The sequence below is a fragment of the Nomascus leucogenys genome, chromosome 15 (genome assembly GCF_006542625.1).
Source record: "Nomascus leucogenys isolate Asia chromosome 15, Asia_NLE_v1, whole genome shotgun sequence".
NCBI lineage: Eukaryota > Metazoa > Chordata > Mammalia > Primates > Hylobatidae > Nomascus > Nomascus leucogenys.
In genome coordinates, this window is record NC_044395.1 from 95,971,417 (window position 1) to 95,991,482 (window position 20,066).

The following is a 20,066-nucleotide window of genomic DNA, read 5'->3' on the forward strand; positions in this document are numbered from 1 at the left end:
CATGTAAAACTATTTTTTCAGTAGTCTCAATCACATGTTATAATGGTGACTCTTAGCAACTTTTACTTTTGGTGCATACATTTCCTTTCATGAATCCTTTCACAACTTAACACAGACCATCTATGTCATGTGTGGATTTTCCAAGTTATCCTAAACATCCCTCTTTTTAAACAACCAGTTATTTACTTTAGGACAAGAATTACCCATACAAAATCCTTTCTTACGTAAAATCTCTTTTCTTTATAACCTCCTTTGCATAGCCGGGGGCATGGCTAATTCCACATGTCCCCGGGCCTTATCTACAATATAATGCTCCAAAGTAGGTAAATTGAAGAATTTTTTTTTAATTTTTATTTATTTATTTATTTATTTATTTATTTATTTATTTGAGACGGAGTCTCGCTCTGTCACCCAGGCTGGAGTGCAGTTGCGCAATCTCGGCTCACTGCAAGCTCCGCCTCCCAGGTTCATGCCGTTCTCCTGCCTCAGCCTCTCCGAGTAGCTGGGACTACAGGCGCCCGCCACCACGCCCGGCTGATTTTTTTGTATTTTTAGTAGAGACGGGGTTTCACCATGGTCTCGATGTCCTGACCTCGTGATCTGCCCACCTCGGCCTCCCAAAGTGCTGGGATTACAAGCGTGAGCCACCACGCCCAGCCTAAATTGAAGAATTTTTAAAAGCAGTTTTAATTTCTCAAAGATTACTAAAGTTACATGAACTAAAACATTACAGTTTTTATTTTTCTGACAAAATATTTAAGGGTGTATTCTTAAAGCCAATTAATTAGAGCTGTTTTATATAAACATTACACACACGATACATGTGTAACTACACAGAAGATCCAGTAGTTGTAAGATTTTTCATTTGCCAGTTTTTAATTTTTTTTAATTGGATTACTGGCTTTAGGGTGGAGTCCTTGAAAGAACAGGGCCAGGAAAGCATGCAGTTTCTAAGGCCTAATATAATAAGCAGGCACAGCTGGAAGGTAAAACAGGTCCCCAAAAATTAAGGGTCCCATTTTTATACCAGATCCTGGATCCCAAAAGGAACAGAGCCTTAGATTTTGGGTAGATCTGTCCATTTGCAATTCCTGGGGGTTCCATGAGGAAAACAGATTTGGTTTTTTTTCCCCCGAAACGGGATCTTCTGCGCACCCTGTTTTTCCCAAGGAGTCCCAGGCTGTTAGAGCTTGAATATCTGCTTGTAATTAAGCTGACGTTTAACTATAGCGCTGTTTTTAAAAAAAAAATCCTTTTGAATATTTTATTACCCAACTTTGGCTAGGCCAAATGACCAATTTCTGTGCTCAGAAAAAGGAAAATTTAAGATAGTTCATGGACGGAAAAAGAATCAACAAATGATAAAGGTCATGCAGATCTCAAACCAGAAAGTACTAATTCCCTAAGCCGGGAATTGAACCCTGAACCCGGGCTGCCATTGTGGAAAGAGAAACCACAGTCACGTGGTTACAAGGTCGCGCTCCCAAGGACATAACTGACCAGTTTTCTGGGCTGTCTTGAACAGCAGGCTTATGGGGTCCTAGGTATGCATTTTATCCTAAGGTACCCCTCTTTATGACAAAACAATACAGAAAGACGCAAAGCATACTAGATTCACAGCTTAAGACCAGCCTCAGAATTCTTTTTTTGTATTAACCCAAACTTTATAGAGGAGATAAACAGTGACTTTTACTATTCTTTTAACCAGTTTGCACAGAGAGAGAGAGGCCAGAGTCTGACTGGTAAGTAGTTCTTACCATTTTGCTGGCAGGCCAGACTGCTGGATTCCTTTTCCCTGAGAGGCCCTAGTGACCCTGCTTGCTACACTATAACCCTGGGGGCCAAGCTGTATCATAAAGGAAAATCATCTTTTTTGTTTCATGGATCCATAGCAAAAGCCTCTCAATTTTGCAAGTTGCCACCCAAGGGGTTATGTGGGGTAACCCAGTTAACATTTTTCATTCTGGCCAGAGGAATATACATGTGACTAAACCTAGAAATTAGCCACTCTGCTTAACACTCAATATTGAACTGTCAGGACTCAAACTTGCCCTTGGTTGGACCCTGTCACCTTTATTCCATTTTTAACCAAGAAGGACTTTACTGAGGGGAGGACCTCTACCCCAATCCCTTCCTTTACTCAGGTAAAAGGTACCCCATTACTTATCCAAAGTCAGCCAATTGGTGCTGCAGTCTATTTCCTTTGGATGGGGATAGTAACTAAGCTGAAAGATTAGCAGATTTAATTTTTGGAGACTCTCATTTATAAATGCACTTCAGTGCATTGTTGTTTATTCAGAACATTCTACTGTAAGTTACCTTTAGTAAGATTTTGTCGTTTTCTGTAAGACTTTGCTGCCTCCTGTGCCTAATGCATAAGCCAGCAGGAACTCAGGTTTTCAGAAGTTAAGGATCCCATTTTTACATAAAATATTGGCTTTGCTCTCAGATTCCCTTGATTAACTTAGCCAATGATTTTTTTCCTCCCTAAGTGGGCAAGAAAAATGAAACAAAGGGATCAAACAAAAAAATCCTTGCAAATCTTTAAGAGCTAAATTTTATACCCCTAAAATATTACCATTTGCTGTCAGTTTCTTTCTGACCCAGTCAGATGTAAGAGGCCTCTAACTGGATCCAAGCCAATTAATTACCAGATCAAATCCATTCCTGGACCCAGCCCAGTTTCTGTCGTGACGTCCAAACCCAGTTTGGATCAGAAATTTGCTCAAAGAAACTTGGAGAGCTCAAAATGCAAATCCGTGGGGCTCCAAAATCCAAGAGAGAACTTACGCTCAGCAGCCACTCTGAGAGATCAGAGGACACAAGTGGATCCTGTGGGCACCTTACTTGTTCACTCAGCACTCCTGGGGGTCGTACTTCAGACCCCACTTCTGAAACCACTTGTTTAAACAAAAATGTCAGCTGAATTAAATTTAAAGGAGTCTAATTGAAAAATGAACAATTTGTGAATCGGGCAGCCCCCAGAATCACAGCAGATTCAGAGAGACTCCAGGGATGCCTTGTGGTCAGAACAAATTTATAGACCAAAAAAAAGCAAAATGACATACAGAAATTGGAAGTGAGGTACAGAAACAGCTGGATTCGTTACAGTTCAGCAGTTGCCTTATTTGCACACAGTTTGAACCCTCAGCAGTGTATGACTGGTTGAAATATGGCTGCTGGGATTGGTGAAGACTCAGTGATTGTTACAGGCGCATACTCCTAAGTTAGGTTTTCAATCTTGTCTATTAAGTTAGGTTACAGTTCATCCACAAAGACTCAAATATAGAATTACAGAGTCCTTTTCAGGCCATATTTAGTTTGCTTTATATATATATATATAGAGAGAGAGAGAGAGAGTTTTGTATCCTACTTTTTTCACCTAAGGTTATCTCTTATAAATGGATGCAATTTTATCATTTGAATCCAGTTCCATCGTTGAACCTCAATTTAGAAAACTGGAATCCTGAACAATAATTTTCCTGTCTACCCTTCAGTGTTCTTAGTTGAGACAAACCCTTTTAACAAAGACAGATTATCAAGAGAAAAACAAGTTTATTAACATATATACCTCGTGTGTGCATGCGATACCTAAGGGAAGATAAGTAAATCCCAAAGAGGTGGCTTTGAGTTCAGGCATGAATACCATGGAAGGGAAGGCCAGTTATGGGGAGATGCCCAGGAAAAGCATAGTAAACAAAGGTAAAGTTTGTTATGCAGATTTAAGTTGGTGCTTTCTCTATTTATAACATAAAAGAGTTTCTAGTGATTGGGAGTCATCCTTCTCTTCCTGGTATAGAGAGGGAGACACCCCTGTAAATGGAGATTTCCTTTACAGATGTACATTTCTCTTACAAAAGGGTAACTTCCCTTGTTTTCTGTACTTCTCCTGTATTTGCAGTTTCTCCAAATAATCAGCTCAAAACAATTCTTCTGCCAAAGAGGCATATTTTGGGGTGGCATATTCTGGCCTCCTACAGTCATATTCTGGGATAGCATATCTTGAACCCCATCAGTAGTTACTGAAAGAAGTTATTCACAAAAGACCAAATATATGATTCTATCTATATGAAATGTTCAGAATAGGCAAATATATAGAGATAGAAAGAGACTCAATACTGTATGGGACTGAGGGAGATGGAGGAATGTGGGGTGACTGCTAATAGCAGTGGCATTTCTTTTTTTTTTTTTTTTTGAGATGGAGTCTCGCTCTGTCGCTGAGGCTGGAGTGCAGTGGCGCTATCTCGGCTCACTGCAAGCTCCGCCTCCCGGGTTCACGCCATTCTCCTGCCTCAGCCTCCCAAGTAGCTGGGACTACAGGCGCCTGCCACCACGCCCAGCTAATTTTTTGTATTTTTAGTAGAGACGGGGTTTCACTGTGTTAGCCAGGATGGTCTCGATCTCCTGACCTCGTGATCCACCCGCCTCGGCCTCCCAAAGTGCTAGGATTACAGGCGTGAGCCACCGCACCCGGCCATAAGCAGTGGCATTTCTTTTGGGGATGATGAAAATGTTTTAAAACCAATGGTGATGATGGTTGCACAACTCTGGGAATGTACTACAAACCACAAAATTGTATAGTTTAAATGGGTAAATTGTAAAATATGTGAATTATATCTCAATAAAACTGTTGAAAGAAAACAAGATTACTGCCCGAATCAGTTTTTTCAACCATTCACTTGAAGTGTCAGCAGTGAATATTAATTTTCTTTTTCCTTTACTCTTCCTGACAGGCATGAGGGTTAAAAACCTGATGTTAGCCTCTGACAGGAGGAGGCAGTATACTACAATTATTAAAAGTTCAGGAATTGCCCCATCAGCTCCAGCATTGATAGCTATCTGACCTTGGGCAAATCTATGCTTAATCTCTTCATTTCTCAGATTTTTTGTTTTTTTTCGGTTCCAAAATAGGGAATAATAGTACATATTTCATAGGTTGTTGGGAAAACGAAGTGAGATAATCCTTTTAAAGTGCTGAGTACATAAGGAGACCTCCATCTCTACTAAAAATTAAAAAAAAATTAGCCAGGTATAGAGGCACATGCCTGTAGTCCCAGCTACTTGGGAGACTGAGGTGGGAGGATCTCTTGACCCCAGGAGATCAAGGCTGCAGTGAGCCATGGCTGTACACTGCACTCCAACCTGGGCAACATAGTGAGATCCTGTTTCAAAAAAAGTGCAGAGTACAGCCTCCTATAAATGGTGGCTGCTGTTAGCCTCCAGTCCGGAGAATAACCCCTACTTTCAGCAGAAGGGCAAGGGTACATGAAGGCAGCTTCCTCCCCACAAAGTTCCGGAAACCTTCCAAGCCTTGTGGAGAAAAATAAGCCACCTGTTTATAAATAATTCTATGCTTTGCTCAATTAACACTTCCTAGGAATAATGACACCAATTGCATGTTTTAAGGGGCCATTGATACCTGTTGGAGTGATAATGACTTGCAAATAAATTGAGTTCAGTCTCCACTTTTGGGATCCCTTGGTGTGGTTTGTTGGCTCACTCACTCTGGGTCTTGCCTGGCTGCAGAGTAACTGGCAGTAGTTCAGCATAGGTCTGTTGCCTGTTCAAGTCAAAGCAAATGTATCTGCCTTGGGAGTGTATAGTTGTGTGTCCATATATTCCCAATAGAAAGAAGAAATCAATGCATAGAAGCAAGTATGTTTATTGTTATGAAGCAGACTCCCTAGCTAGCAGAACTGCTTGGTGCCCAACTATAAGAAAAATAAAGAAGTTATTTTAGGAATAACTTTACTTAAAGTTATTTAAGAAACACATTAGGAAATATATTCCCACTTTAAAGTAAATGCTACTGAGATTCTTCACTCCCTATCTCCTCTTCTCCCTTCCCCTGCAGCTTTACCTTATCCTTCTCTTTCTTACTGGAGCCCCAGACCTCCTAATTGAACCACAGCACCAATAGATTATACTCATTTAAAAACTAAGGTGGGCATGGTTTCCAAGCTGCCTGGTGGACTGGAACATTGTTACAAAGCAAAGGGATTGAGCTTTAAATGGCTAAATAAAATTAACACTTTGTGACGTCTTCTTCCCCCTGCTCCAGCTCCTGTCTGCATGGACAGGAGACTTGATAGTATACTCTTTGCCAAAAGCTTGAAGGGCTGATTACGCAGCGAACCTGGAGAGGGGAGTGAAGCTGTCAGGACTCCCCCATAGCAGCCACGCTTCAGGTTTCCAGTGCAGGATTGTATTTGACAGTTAATTTAGGAGCCGGGGTACCTAGATATAAAACTTTGTTGCGATAATAGTGATAAAATCACCCAGACTTTTATTTAAGGGCCTGATGCTCTCCTGTCCCCCTCCTTCCTCTTTCCCTGTTAGTTCAAGCTCTCATTCAGTTAAAGAAATAAAATCAGATTTGCTTAGGGAAAAAGGTGTTTTCTTTGATATTTTTACACCAAACCTGCAGAATGCAACTCTCAGTCTACCTCAGATCTATATGTAGATGCTTATACATATATATAAATATAAAATTTGAGAACAGTGCCTCTCTCCTGATTGACTGCATTTAGCCAAAAGGCTGAATTTATCAGGTCTTTGCACCTACGAAGAGACATTTCATTCAACCCAGTGATTCAGCTGATGTTCATCCCCTTGTTTAATGACTTTTGTTTACCTCTACAGCAGGTGAAATAGATTCTACCATGTCTCCCTACTTCCTAACTCAGCCCATTTATTTAGATATTATGATCCCCTTTTGCAAATGAAGAAACAAAGATATAAGAGGTTAAGTGACTTGTTCAAGGTCACAGGGCTAAAGATGCTAGTGAGTTGCCTTTCTATTACTTCTATATAGAAGTTATTAACTTTTACCTATAGAAGATGGATTGAGAATGGTATTCCAATGTAGTATTTGTTCAGACTTAGGGATAAAAGTTTACATTGAGTATGACATGCTTTTTTTTTTTTTTTTTTTTTTTGGTGAAAGAGCACAAATATTGGAGTCAGATGACATGAGTCCATATATTTCAGTTTTATCTATAAAGGAGGACTAATCATACTATATTTTATTAATGAAGATCCTGAAAATGAAAACTTGTGAGGAGATAAGAAACACTGGAAGATGATTTTGGGGACTTAAATGTATGTTAGCAACCGTAGTTAGTTAATGAGCACTGTGGTTCTTGGGTAAGCAGGTTGTTAGCTCCTTAAGGGAGTAGAATAGGGTTTCAGTCTACAAAGGAGAGAAAATACCATGAGAGGCAAGTTGTGAGATTGAGGAGCCAACTATGCCCATAGACTGACTTTGTGTAGGTACAGAGGAACAGAATGTGACCCATCCTTCCTGTGCTTTCTGTACTTTGCTTATGTATCGTTGAAGTAGACTGACCCTGAGATGTTGGGCAGTCAGATCTGATCAAATTAGAAAAGGCAGCCATTGCTCCTTGACACCTTGTGGCCATTTATTTGAAACTGAGGCAAGGAGCCTCAGTATTGATATCTTTACTTTTCAATACCTAGGATGAGTAGGAAAGTCTTTTATATGTTCCCTTGGGAAATCAGATCTAAACTCCCAAGGGCATAGGCTCCCTCTTTTCTTTAGGAAAGCTTATTGGGGACTCTTTTTCTCTGAGAGCTCAGTAGATACCATATGGGAGGCACACAATAAAAGTTCACAGTTACTATTATCTCTAATGAGCAGAATGGTTCTGCTGATGGTTCTGTGTACCTGGAGAGCCCTAAGTGCTTTCCATGTATTATTTTGTGTTAAGTTTAGAAAAATATCTATGAGAATGTTATTATTACCCTCATTTTACAAAGAAACTTTTTATGGAGAAATTTTCACCTTTCTGAGCTTCAGAAGTGTGGAGTTAGCAGAACCAGTCCTCAAACCCCTTTCTCTACTATATCAAACTCCATATGCTGTACCGTTGTGACCCTCTGTAGGAAAGAAGACTCAGCAAACATGAGAGCTACATCTCAGTGCCCTTTCCTGAGTATTTGTTGTGGTATGCAGTTGTTTTGGTGTTGTGTTTTAAAAAAATACAAATAACTGTGGCTTTATAGGGAAACTGCTTGAGAGAACTGGAATGGAGATTCTTATTTTAAAATTACTTTAATCTTCAGATAAAATAGGCTTTCTTTGTATATTCAAGTCTAACTTATTTTAAGTCAAGACTTAAAAATAGTATAAATTCTGTACAGTTGCCCCTCAAACTTTCAGTGTCACTTTCCACCTCCCACTTCTACATGATAGTTCCAGAAGCAGAAGTTGTCTTTCTAGTTTATGCATAGGCTAAGGTGTTAAGAAAGCAGGAAAACAAGATGGAATAGAAGCTCTCACACTTATTCTTGGTTTTTACAAGTCCTGGGTGTCTCTGGGGACACATTCTTCTAGTTTCATATTCCTATAGCAGGGGCCACCCAGAATTTTTTTGTTTGCTTGGAAGTTTGTGATTGCTTTCTTTATTGCCACCCTGGGGTCAGGCAAAGAGAGAAGCAACTTAAGAGCAAGCATTAGTATTGAGTCAAAGTGAACCCAGCATCCCCAGTGAACGGCTTTCTGTTGCATCCAATTCAGTGTCATGTCACTGGGTTACACATCAAGTTGTCATGGCAATAAAGTCATAGCAGCTGACAGCATGAACAAGCAGCCCTGGGAGGAGAGGATGCTTGGCGGCGATGCCACAGTCATAGTGGTTAGACATCCATCTCTCACGTTAAGGGGTGCTTGTCAGTCAGCTGTGACTGTGTTTCAGGTAACTGGGGAGCACAGTTGCTGTCTACTTCACAGTTGATTAACAGATTCAATTCGAGTGTTTATTAGGCCCTTTAAAGTACAAAGCCTCTAGGAAACATGGTCCTGAGCCTGTATTATGCTCTCTGTATATGTGTGTGGGGGGGGGGGGGGGCGGGGTGTGTGGGTGTGGGTGTACACAAGGACGTGTATATTTATTACTATATGGAGGAGGGAGAACCATGAAGGGAAGGCAATTCAGAAGAAGCATAGGGTCATATTCATGAAGCTGTTAAGGAACAATACAGAATTAGGGCTTAAGTACCAAAATTTATAGTCTTATGAAGAAATACTCTGGCCACAAGTAGAGGAAGGATGGAGTAGTCTGACTGAGATAGGGGGTGTATTAGTCCGTTCTTGCATTGGTATAAAGAACTACCTGAAACTGGGTAATTTACAAAGAAAAGAGGTTTAATTGGCTCACGGTTCTGCAGTCTGTACAGGAAGCATAGTGGCTTCTGGGGAGGCCTCAGAAAACTTACAGTCATTGTGGAAGGTGAAGGGGAAGCAGGCATGTCATACGTGGCTGGAGCAGGAGGAAGAGGGAGAGGAAGGAAGTGCTACCCATTTTTAAACCAGATCTTGTGAGAACTCCCTCATACAGTACCAAGAGGGATGGTGGTAAATCACTCATGAGAACTCCGCCCTTATGATCCAGTCATCTCCTACCAGGCCCCACCTCCAACATTGTGGATTACAATTGAATGTGAGATTTGGATGGGGACACAGATCCAAACCATATCCAAAAGCATTTGTTTCTGGGAGTCAAAGCTATTAGCCAAGAAAAAGACTATATAAGAGAAAGCTGAGTTCCAAGCACCAAGGCAGAGGGAGTGAAGGGCACATATAATCACTAAGTTTGAAGGGCACATGTAATCACTAAGTTTGAAGGCCCAAAGGTGGGATTTGAGATCAAGATTAGAAAGCCAAGGATTCATGGCCAAGTGGAGATGAAAAGAGACAGAAAGCTGATCAAGAACAAGTTGGAGTTAGAGGCAAGATGCTAACCAGTGTCCTCAAATCACTCAAGAGTTCTTTGTGACTTTGAATTTTGTTTTAGCAAGTTAGTGGTGCAGGGGGCAGTGGGACTAGGTTAAAAGGTCTAGATGGGGTGAGCAGGGCGTGCTAAAGTGGAGCCTCGAAGAATGGGTCTAGATGTTTAGCAGGGAGTATTTGGAAGGGAATACAAATAAAAGAAGGGGATTTTCATGTATATGGGGCAACATCTCTGCAGCCAGACTGGTAAAGGGACAAATACGGGATAGCCTCTGACCTTTAGTCAGAATGTATTGCCCACCATTTTTTGCAGGGCCCTTAGTTAAGGTGTCATAATATTTCCTTGAGGTAGTAGTAAGTTAAGAGACCTATTATCTGGTGGAGAAAATAAAACTTGACTCCAGAGTTCGGAGCCTGATAACTGCCTAAATCATGGCGTCATTAAGGGGAATAGAGGAAGCAAGTTGACATTTGAAGGGGAGATGTAGGAGAATAATGTTGTGGTCAGAAAGCAGATTGTATAGTCAAACTGTTTGGGTTTAAAATCTGCTACGTACTGTATGCCTGAATTTGGGCAGGTTTCTTACCTCCCTTCTTCAGTTTCTTTATCTGTAAATGGGTATAATACTAGCCACCTCTTGGCATCATCATGGTAATTAATTGCAGTATACACATAAAGTGCTTAGAATAGTGTCTGTTATGTGGGGCACTGAAAAAAGGTAGCAATGATGATGAATGAGGAGGGGAAGGATTCAGTTTGAGGCTTGATGGCTTGGATAATAGAAATGTATCCAGGTAGAGAAGTACATCAGCCAAGAGCAACTGTGAGACTGATTTCCTGTAGATAAAATCTAGGCATAGGAGCCATCCTTATGGAGGTAGTAGTTGAATTTCCGAAGATGGAATGAAATTGTTAAGGCAGAGTGTAGAGTAGTGCTTCTCAGTGGAAAGTGACTTTGCCCCCAGAGGGCGGTGTTTAAAGACTAAGCGATGTCAGTATGCTGAATGCTACAGAGAGGTCAGTAGTGAAATTAAATAGAGTTGGTGACTAGTAGATGCCTTTGTGGTGGGGGAAAAAGGGGTAGCAAGTGTTATGTTACTTTTTTTAAAAAGTCTGGTGTCAAAGGTAGAGGTCAGCTCCCTATGATTTCATTTCCAACCTAACCAGTCAGGACTCCTGACTCCCTGGTCCACTATCTGCCAAATTATCCTTAAAAAACCCCAGTCCTCAAATTTTCAAGGAGACTGATTTGAGTAATAATAAAACTCTGGTGTCCTGTTCAGCCAGCTCTGCGTGCTTTAAACTCTTTTTCTATTGTAATTCCCCTGTCTTGATAAATTGGTTCTATCTGGGCAGTAGGCAAAGTGAACCCACTGGGCGGTTACAAAACTGTGCCTCTGAGAACCAGGATAAGACCACTGGTAAGCAATTCAGAACAGAGGAAAGCACCAAGATAGAAGCAGGGGCCCCAAATGTCAGTCAGTCATACCAACCAGCTCTGTGATCTTGGGCAAGTAACTGAATTTCTCAGAGCCTCATTTGTTTTTTTATTATAAAAAATGAAAAACCAAACTCAGTTTCCTTTTATCTCTAACATAATACAACTGCATAGATTTTAGACTCTTGAAGGAGTAATTCACCAATCCAGATTTGTCTCTAATCACATCTGTTGCCAAAACAAGAGTGGAGATTCAGGGCACTAGGAATCTAACTCAGTAGTTGTTAGGATGAGATAGCCAAAATAAGAAGTGAAGAAGATAATAGAATAATCTTGTCTTTTGACAGTGCTCCTTAGCTGTTTTGGATGTCATTATTTTCATGGGCTTAAATCGAAATGGGCTTTTAAAAACTTTGATTATTCTAGAAACGGGGAGTCATATTGGGAAGGAAGGGTCTTAAAGGTATTAAATGGGAAGGCAGAGAACGAAAATGTTGACAAATTTGGGTATAAGGTTTAAGCAGAATTACCTTTCCTGGTCTATTTGATGGCCACCCCACCCCCAGATCTTTTCTAGGCTTCTCGGTGGCTACTTAGTTTTCTGTTTTAATTGTATTAGGTTGGTGTAAAAGTAATTGCAGTTTTTGCCAGTGAAATGGCACCAACATAATATTAACATTTTAAAAATAGATTTTTTTTAGAATGGTTTTAGGTTAACAGAAAAATTGAATGGAAAATATAGAGCGTTTCCATATACTCCTTCCCCACATGCAGCCTCCCCAACTATTATCATCCTGTACTAGAATAGTACATTTGTTATCATTGGTGAAGCTGCACTAACATATCATTATCACCCAAAGTTTATAGTTTGCATTAGGGTTCACTGTTGGTGTTGTATATTGTATGGGTTTTGATAAATGTATACACCATCAAAATATCATACAGAATAGTTTCACTGCCCTAAAAATCCTCTGTCCTCTGCCTTTTTATTTTCCCTTCCTCCAAACCTCTGGCAACTGATCTTTTTTCTGTCTCCATAGTTTTGCCTTTCCTATAATGACATGTGGTTGATTCCAAGCCTTTTAGATTGGCTTCTTTCACATAGTAATATACACTTAAGATTCTCTCATGTATGTTCATGATTTGATAGCTTTTTTTTTTCTTTTTTTCCTTTGGTGGGGGGGGGGTTGATTAATATTCTGTTGTCTGGATGTACCACAGTTGATTTATTATTTTACCTACCAAAGGACATCTTGGCTGCATCCAAGTTTCGGCAGTTATGAATAAAAGTTGCTATAAACATCTGTCTGCAGGTTTTTATGTGGATGTAAGTTTTCAACTCATTTGGGTAAATACCAAGGAGCATGGTTGCTAGGTTCTAAGGTAAGAGTATATTTAGTTTTGTAAGAACTGCCAAACTGTCTTCCAAGTGGCGTTACCATTTTGCATTCCCACCGCAATGAATGAGATTTTCTGCTCTTCCACATCTTCGCCAGCATTTGATCTTGTTAATGTTTTGACTTGGACCATTCTAATAGGTGTGTATGGAATCTCATTGTTGTTTTAATTTGTAATTTCCTAATGATATATGATGTTGAGCATCTTTTCATATGCTTATTTGCCATCTGTATATCTTCTTAGTGAGGTGTGTGTTTTTTAATCAGGTTGTTCATTTTCTTATTTGTGAGTGTTTATAGTTCTTAGTATATTTTAGATAACAGTCCATTATTAGATATGTCTTTTATTAGTATTTTTTCCTGGTCTGTGGATTCTCTTCTCTTTCACAGAGCAGAGGTTTTTCATTTTAATGAAGTCCAGCTTATCAGTTGTTTTGTTCATGGGTACTAACCTTGGTGTTACGTCTAGAAAGTTATCACTATACCCAAGGTCATCTAGCTTTTTAAAAATGTTATCTTCTAAGAGTTTTATAGTTTTGCATTTTACATTGAGGGCCATAATCCATCTTGAAGAAATTTTGGTGAAAAGTATAAGGTCTGTGTCTAGATTATTATTTTTTTTCATGTGGGTGTCTAGTTGTTCCAGCACCATTTGTTCAAGACTGTCTTTTCTCTATTGTATTACCTTTGCTCCTTTGTCAAAGATCAGTTGACACATGTACGTGGGTCATTTCTAGGCTCTTCATCATGTTTCACTGATCTGTCTACTCTTTTGCCAGTATTACACTATCTTGATTATTACAGCTTTATAGTAAGATTTGAATTGAGTAGTGGCAGTTCTTCAGCTTTGTTCTTCTTCAATATTGGGTTGACTGTTCTAGGTCTTTTGCCACTCCAAATAAACTTTAGAATCAGTTTGTCGATATCCACAGAATAACTTGCTAGGATTTTGATTGGGATTTTGTTAATCTATAGATAACTTTGGAAGACCTGACATCTTGACAGTATTGAGCCTTTTTCTCAATTAACATAGAATGTCTACTTATTTCTTATTTGAATTCTTATATTAGAGTTTTATAGTTTTTCTCATATAGATCTTGTACATATTTTGTTAGAATTATACCTAAGTATTTCATTTTTGGAGGTGCTAATGTAAATGGTATTATCTTTTTAACTTAAAATCCCGCTTGTTCACTGCTGGTATATAGGAAGGTGATTGACTTTTGTTTATCAATCTTCTATCCTATAGTCTTGCTATTGGTTCCAGGAGGTTTTTTTCTTTTCTTTTTTCCTTTTTTTTTGGTGAATTCTTTCAGATTTTCTACATAGACAATCTTATCATCTGCAAAGACAGTTTTATTTCTTCTTTCCCAATCTGTATACCTTTTATTTCCTTTTCTTGACTTGCTGCATAAGCTAGTATTTTCAGTACAGTGTTGAAAAGAAAAGGTGAGAGGAGACATCCTTGCCTTGTTCCTCATCTTAGCGGGAAAGCCTTGAGTTTCTGACCATTAAATATGTTGTTGGCTGTAGGTATTGTAGATGTTCTTTATTAAGTTGAGGAAGCTCCCCCCACCCCATTCCTAGTGTAACGAGTTTTTATAATACATGAGTGTTGAGTTTTGTCAGGTGATTTTTCTGTATATAATATTTTCCTCTTTAGCCTGTTGATGTAGATAAATTATATTAGCTGATTTTTCAAATGTTGAACCAGCCTTGCATACTTGATATATATCCCTCATTTATGTCATGGTATATAATTCTTTTTTTTTTTTTGAAACAGTCTCGCTCTGTCACCTAGGCCAGAGTGCAGTGGCACCATCTCCCCTCACTGCAACCTCTGCCTCCCAGACTCAAGTGATTCTCGTGCCTCAGCCTCCTGAGTAGCTGCGATTATAGGTGTGCACCAACACACCCAGCTAATTTTTGTATTTTTAGTAGAAGTGGGGTTTCACCATGTTGGCCAGGCTGGTCTCAAACTCCTGACCTCAGGTGATCCACCCACCTCAGCCTCCCAAAGTGCTGGTATTATAGGCATGAACCACCACACCTGGCCTATAGTTCTTTTTATACATGGATTAATTTGACTTGCTAGTATTTTGTTGAGATTTTCTTTAAGCCCATTTCTTTTAAAAAATAGTTTTTAAAAAGTGTTACATGTTATTTTAGAAAATTTGGACTGAGAAGTAAAAAAGAGAAAAGTACTTGTAATTCCACCATTCACAGATAACCACTCTCCAACATTTTGGTATTTATTTTGGTCTTTTATAATGAAAATAATAACAGTAACAACAGCAATAGTAAATACCATTATATTATTTCATTGAGTGGATACCTGAAGTAACTAAGTGGTTAACTGAGGTAGAGTTCCAATGGTGCCTTATTAACAAAGTGGAGGTGATGAAAGAAGTGAAGATACAAATGACTGCTTTTGCCTGGAGGCTTCTGAAGAAGTTGAGAAAGATAGCTTAATGGAGAGTTTAAATGTTTACTTCAGTAAACTTCTGTCCTTTCATTCTCAATACCCCATTGTAAAACCTGCTCATGTCAGGCTTCTAACTAGGTCGCTGAGGATGACATCACTGAGAATGTTGGTAGTGGAATGCTGTTCAGAGTTTATGTCTACCGTGTTTCTAGGCTGCTGAATAATTTTCTAAGCCTGGTGGGTGGGCAATTGTTTTATTCACAAATAGTGGCTATTCCGCCAATACACAAAAGACACAAGAAATAGGAGATCTTGCCATCCATTGAAAAAGCCTTGACCTCCTTGTTGATGAAGTTTTTCCCTTGCCTGCCCTCACTGGAGTCTGGCCTAAGTTTGGAAGGAGCTCTCTTGGAGTACAATGTAGGAATAAATGCTGAAGGCTAAACAGATGCCTTAACTTTGAACTTCCCAACTTGAAGTTTCCATAGGCACTGGCAAGTGGGGAGGACACTGTGCTGTGGGAGTGTGGCCAGCTTGTAGCATCTGAAGAAGTTCCATTTCCTGCTTTTTTGTTTTTCTGTTTTAGAATAATGGCCTTTCAAATGAGGAAGAGGGAAGTGAAAATGGACTTTTTGGGGAGATATTTAGAATCTTCAAATTCTATTTCATGCAGTCTGCAATTTTTAAAGTTATTTTTGGAGTAGTCTCCTTAACACCTTGCAGGAAATTTGGCTTGTAGGACTGTTACCAGAAAGGGGTCCTGATCCAGACGCCAGAGAGGGTTCTTGGATCTTGCTCACGAAAGAATTCAGGGCAAGTCCATATAGTGAAGTGAAAGCAAGTTTATTAAGAAAGTAAAGGAATGAAAAAATGGCTACTCCATAGGCAGAGCAGCCCTAAGGGCTGCTAGTTGCCTATTTTTATGGTTATCTCTTGATCATATGCTAAGCAAGGGGTGGATTATTCATGCCTCCCCTTTTTAGACCATATAGGGTAACTTCCTGACATTCCCACAGTATTTGTAAACTGTCATGGTGCTGGTGGGAGTGTAATGGTGAGGACCACCAGAGGTCACTCTCATCGCCATCCTGGTTTTAGTGGGATTTGGCCAGCTTCTTTACTGCAAACCTGCTTTATCAGCAAGGTCTTTATGACCTGTATCTTGTGCCGACCTCTTATCTCATCCTAAGACTTAGTTAGAATGCCTAACCTTCTGGGAATGCAGCCCAGTAGGTCTCAGTCTTATTTTACCCAGCCCCTATTCAAAATGGAGTGGCTTTGGTTCAGACGCCTGTGACAGAACAAATGTTTCTGAAATATTCAGTGTAGATTTGTATGCTTCTCTTTTGAGTAGCGTCCAGCTCCTAACCCTGACCATTATTCTCAGTTCATCTCAGCAATACTTTTCTGAAACAAATTTTTTTTAATCTCTCTCTCTCTACCTCCCTCCTTCTCTCTCTACCTACCTCCCTCACTCCCTCTCTCCCTTCCAACTCACTCTCCCTCCCCCTTCTCTCTCTCTCTTTCTCTTTCATCTCTTTCTTTTTCTTGTTTCGACAGAGTCTCATTTATAACTCATTGGAAATGATGAGTTGTAAAAGTACATTAGACTGGACCAGAGGAAAGTTTCTAAACCTAACTTTATTATAGTACTTCTCTGTGACTTTTTTTCCCCCTTCACCTATAAAATTAGAAGGTTAGATTCAGATGTTCAATAGGTAGTTCTGACCATACAGTGGTCAAAATTTTCAAATTGCCGTGCTATGTTATAATTTCAATAAAATACTATGTTTAATCATATTCCACTCCACCCTAATGCAACTATAACAAAGATATATCAGCTTGGTTGTAACTAACGTGCTAAAGGTTTTGATGTCTTAGGTTGGAAAATGCTTATTGGTTAATTAGAGAATGAGAGTGGGAAAAAGGCATAAAGGTTTTATAAAGTGGATTATTTTTTCCTTCAGTTTTCATTTGTGACCTGATCTGTATAAAATACAGTGTCATGCTGAAAACCCTATGTAATAAAGCCATGGGAAATAGAGAATTTTAAAATCCATGACTTATTCACCTGCTGCAGTCTGGCCCACACCTTTACTAAGTGGGATGTCAGCTTCCTAACTCTGAGCCACATGTGTATGTGAAGTCTAGTAAAATAGGTTGTGAGTCAGTTTTTATTATGATATCCATTTTTAGTTACTTGTAGCCATTAAGAGAGTTTCTCAGGCATTCAGAAAAGTCCATCCCTTAGTGAAAAGGTTTGGTATCTGAGAGAAGGTCCTAGTCATTTAAGACTCAGTTTATTTCAGGAGTAGAGATCCATTGATCAGAGATCACTGTAAAGCATAATAGCCCTAAAATACATACACTAAAAATAAAAAGGAATTATATAAACACAAATCACAGTTCTCAATCTGATACAGAATTTGCAGGGACATTAATAACATTTAATACACCTTCCCATTTTTTCCAGCACCAGGGAGAGCACCTGCGGAGAGTATATGAGGGCTTATGACACTTAGTCACTTGATGTGTGAGCAGATACATGTTATACAGGCCTTATTTTGCACTGATGTCCTTAGCAGTGTTACAAAAGCTGCGTAAGGTATCAAGCTTCTTTCAATTTCTAAGGGGCTAATTAAAAATTACTTATCTGCTACCCCCTCCTTTAGGCTTTCTCTTTCACAGTTTCCCTTCTTAGGTTTTCCCAGTTTGACTTCCCTTCTGACAGACTTTTATAATGAACAGAGCACCAGACTGAGAACAAGAAGATTGGAGTCTTTCCCTCTTCTACAGGTTTGCAACTGTGTCCATTTCCTTATCTGTAAAAGGAAGGGGTTCATTTAGATGACAACTATTTTCTCTTCCAGTTCTAAAATCCTCTATTGGCTTTTCTTCTGCCTTTCTCCTTTTGTCTACAGTCTACTTCTTCCCTGCTCCCTATCTCAGCTATACTCATAATATGCGTAGTTGTTTTAAAATACTCATAAAATATACATGGTTGTGAGGAAACATCAATAAATGCAGTTGCTGGTAAAATTTGGAGTTTAGAAGTTCCCATTTTGATAATTTCTCACTTTGTTAGCCTTCCTTATGCCCTAAGCATAAATATAGCTAGCAGTTGTATTTTCTTTGGTTTGCAGTTGTTATAAAATAAAACAATAATATATTTGCACCCATCATAGTAAAAGTTTAAAAGCTTGATATAATCCAGTATTGGCAAGGGTGTAGGGAAGTGCTTACTTTCATACGTTGTTGTGGAAACGTAATCAATACATCTTTCTCAGAAGGCACCTTGGCAGTATGAACCAATATTTTTAGAGTATATGCCAATTTACTAAGTGGCTCTAAACGTCTTTAAAGAAACTTGTATGCATATATTAAGAGATATAGCCAAGGATGTTTATTGCTGTGTTGTTTATAATAGCAAAAATTTGGAAATATCCTGTACTTCCATTAAGAGAGGAATGGTTAAATAGGAGACATACACACACACACACACCCCCACACACACACCCCTCCATCTCCATATCATACAGATAGTAAAAATAATAGAATGAAGTTGATCTGTATGCACAAATATATCTGAAGTAGAAAAGTAAGACAACCATATTTTCACTATGATTCATTTATATAAAAACTACTTAATTATCTATATACATATATGTACATAAGTATATAGGAAAATGGCTGGGAGGATACATACCAAACTGTTAACAGTAATTGGGGCAGAGAGGAAGAATTTTGTTTTTTTGTTTTGTTTTGTTTTGAGATGGAGACTTGCTCTGTCGCCTAGGTTGGAGTGCAGTGGTGCAATCTGGGCTCACTGCAACCTCTGCCTTCTTGGTTCAAGCAATTCTCCTGCCTCAGCCTCCCAAGTAGCTGGGATTACAGGCACCCACCACCATGCCCAGCAAATTTTTTTGTATTTTTAGTAGAGACAGGGTTTCCTCATGTTGGCCAGGCTGGTTTCGAACTCCTGACCTCAAGTGATCCAGCCGCCTTGGCCTCCCAAAGTGCTAGGATTACATGCATGAGCCACCGCGCCCGGCCTCATTTTTTACTCTATATATTCATCATATATATTACTGGTATAAAAATGAACAAAACCAAAAGGAAAAAAGGATAAGACATTACTCCCTGAAGAATGAAAAAGGCAAAAAGATTAGCAGGAAATTCATCGAAGATATTAGGGGAACATTGTTTTTAGGATATTCCCAAAACTTTAGGATCGGATAGGATCCATGGTGTGTATTTTGGCCAGGGTTGTGTAGTAATAACTCTGCCCTTTTGTTTCTGTGTATGTTCAACTTATTCTTCTTACTTGTCTCTGTTCTACAGGTAACTCGGGACCAAATGAAGATGTTTATACAGCAGGAATTTAAGAAAGTTCAGAAAGTGATTGCTGATGAGGAGCAGAAGGCCCTTCATCTAGTGGACATCCAGGAGGCAATGGCCACAGCTCATGTGACTGAGATACTGGCAGACATCCAATCCCACATGGATAGGTTGATGACTCAGATGGCCCAAGCCAAGGAACAACTTGATACCTCTAATGAATCAGCTGAGCCAAAGGCAGAGGTAAAGGAAAAGCCCATAATTATTAGTAGCAAGAGAAATAGGAGGAAACTGATGCCATATTTGTTAGACCCCATGTGGTCCCTGAACATGAATGAATTGAAATCTAGGTAGGGTATAAGTGTTTTACATGGTGTATAAACCAGTATGGAAGTATTGGCCACTAGTTTACTCAGTGGCTGGGCCTACCAAATTATTTATCCATCATTACCTTAAGGAGTATAGTCAGTGGGGGCAGATACTAATCACAATTAAGAAAGGAAGCCAAAAATTACAGCCAGAGAAGAGGGCAAGCGACAGACCCCAAGTTGTGAAATGAGCCTTTAAAGTCATCATAGACCTGGGCTGAATGAGAACAAATCATGAAGTAGAGCATAAAGCAGGCCAGAATGAAAGATTTTGGACTGACTTTGTACATAGTGAAAAGGTATCTCAAGCTGGTTGTTATATGGAGCCAGCTGCATAAATTGGAGGCA

At 39.4% G+C, this 20,066-nt stretch overlaps 1 protein-coding gene across 1 annotated transcript in view; it reads left to right on the top strand.

Moving 5' to 3' along the window:
- The window catches only part of TRIM44 (tripartite motif containing 44), a 142,663-nt gene that overhangs the window by 37,212 nt on the left and 85,385 nt on the right, over window positions 1-20,066 (top strand). The window contains exon 3 of the mRNA XM_003254429.3: window positions 19,354-19,593. Within this exon, the coding sequence (XP_003254477.1) occupies window positions 19,354-19,593 (240 nt within the window). The remainder of the gene's footprint in view (window positions 1-19,353; window positions 19,594-20,066) is intronic.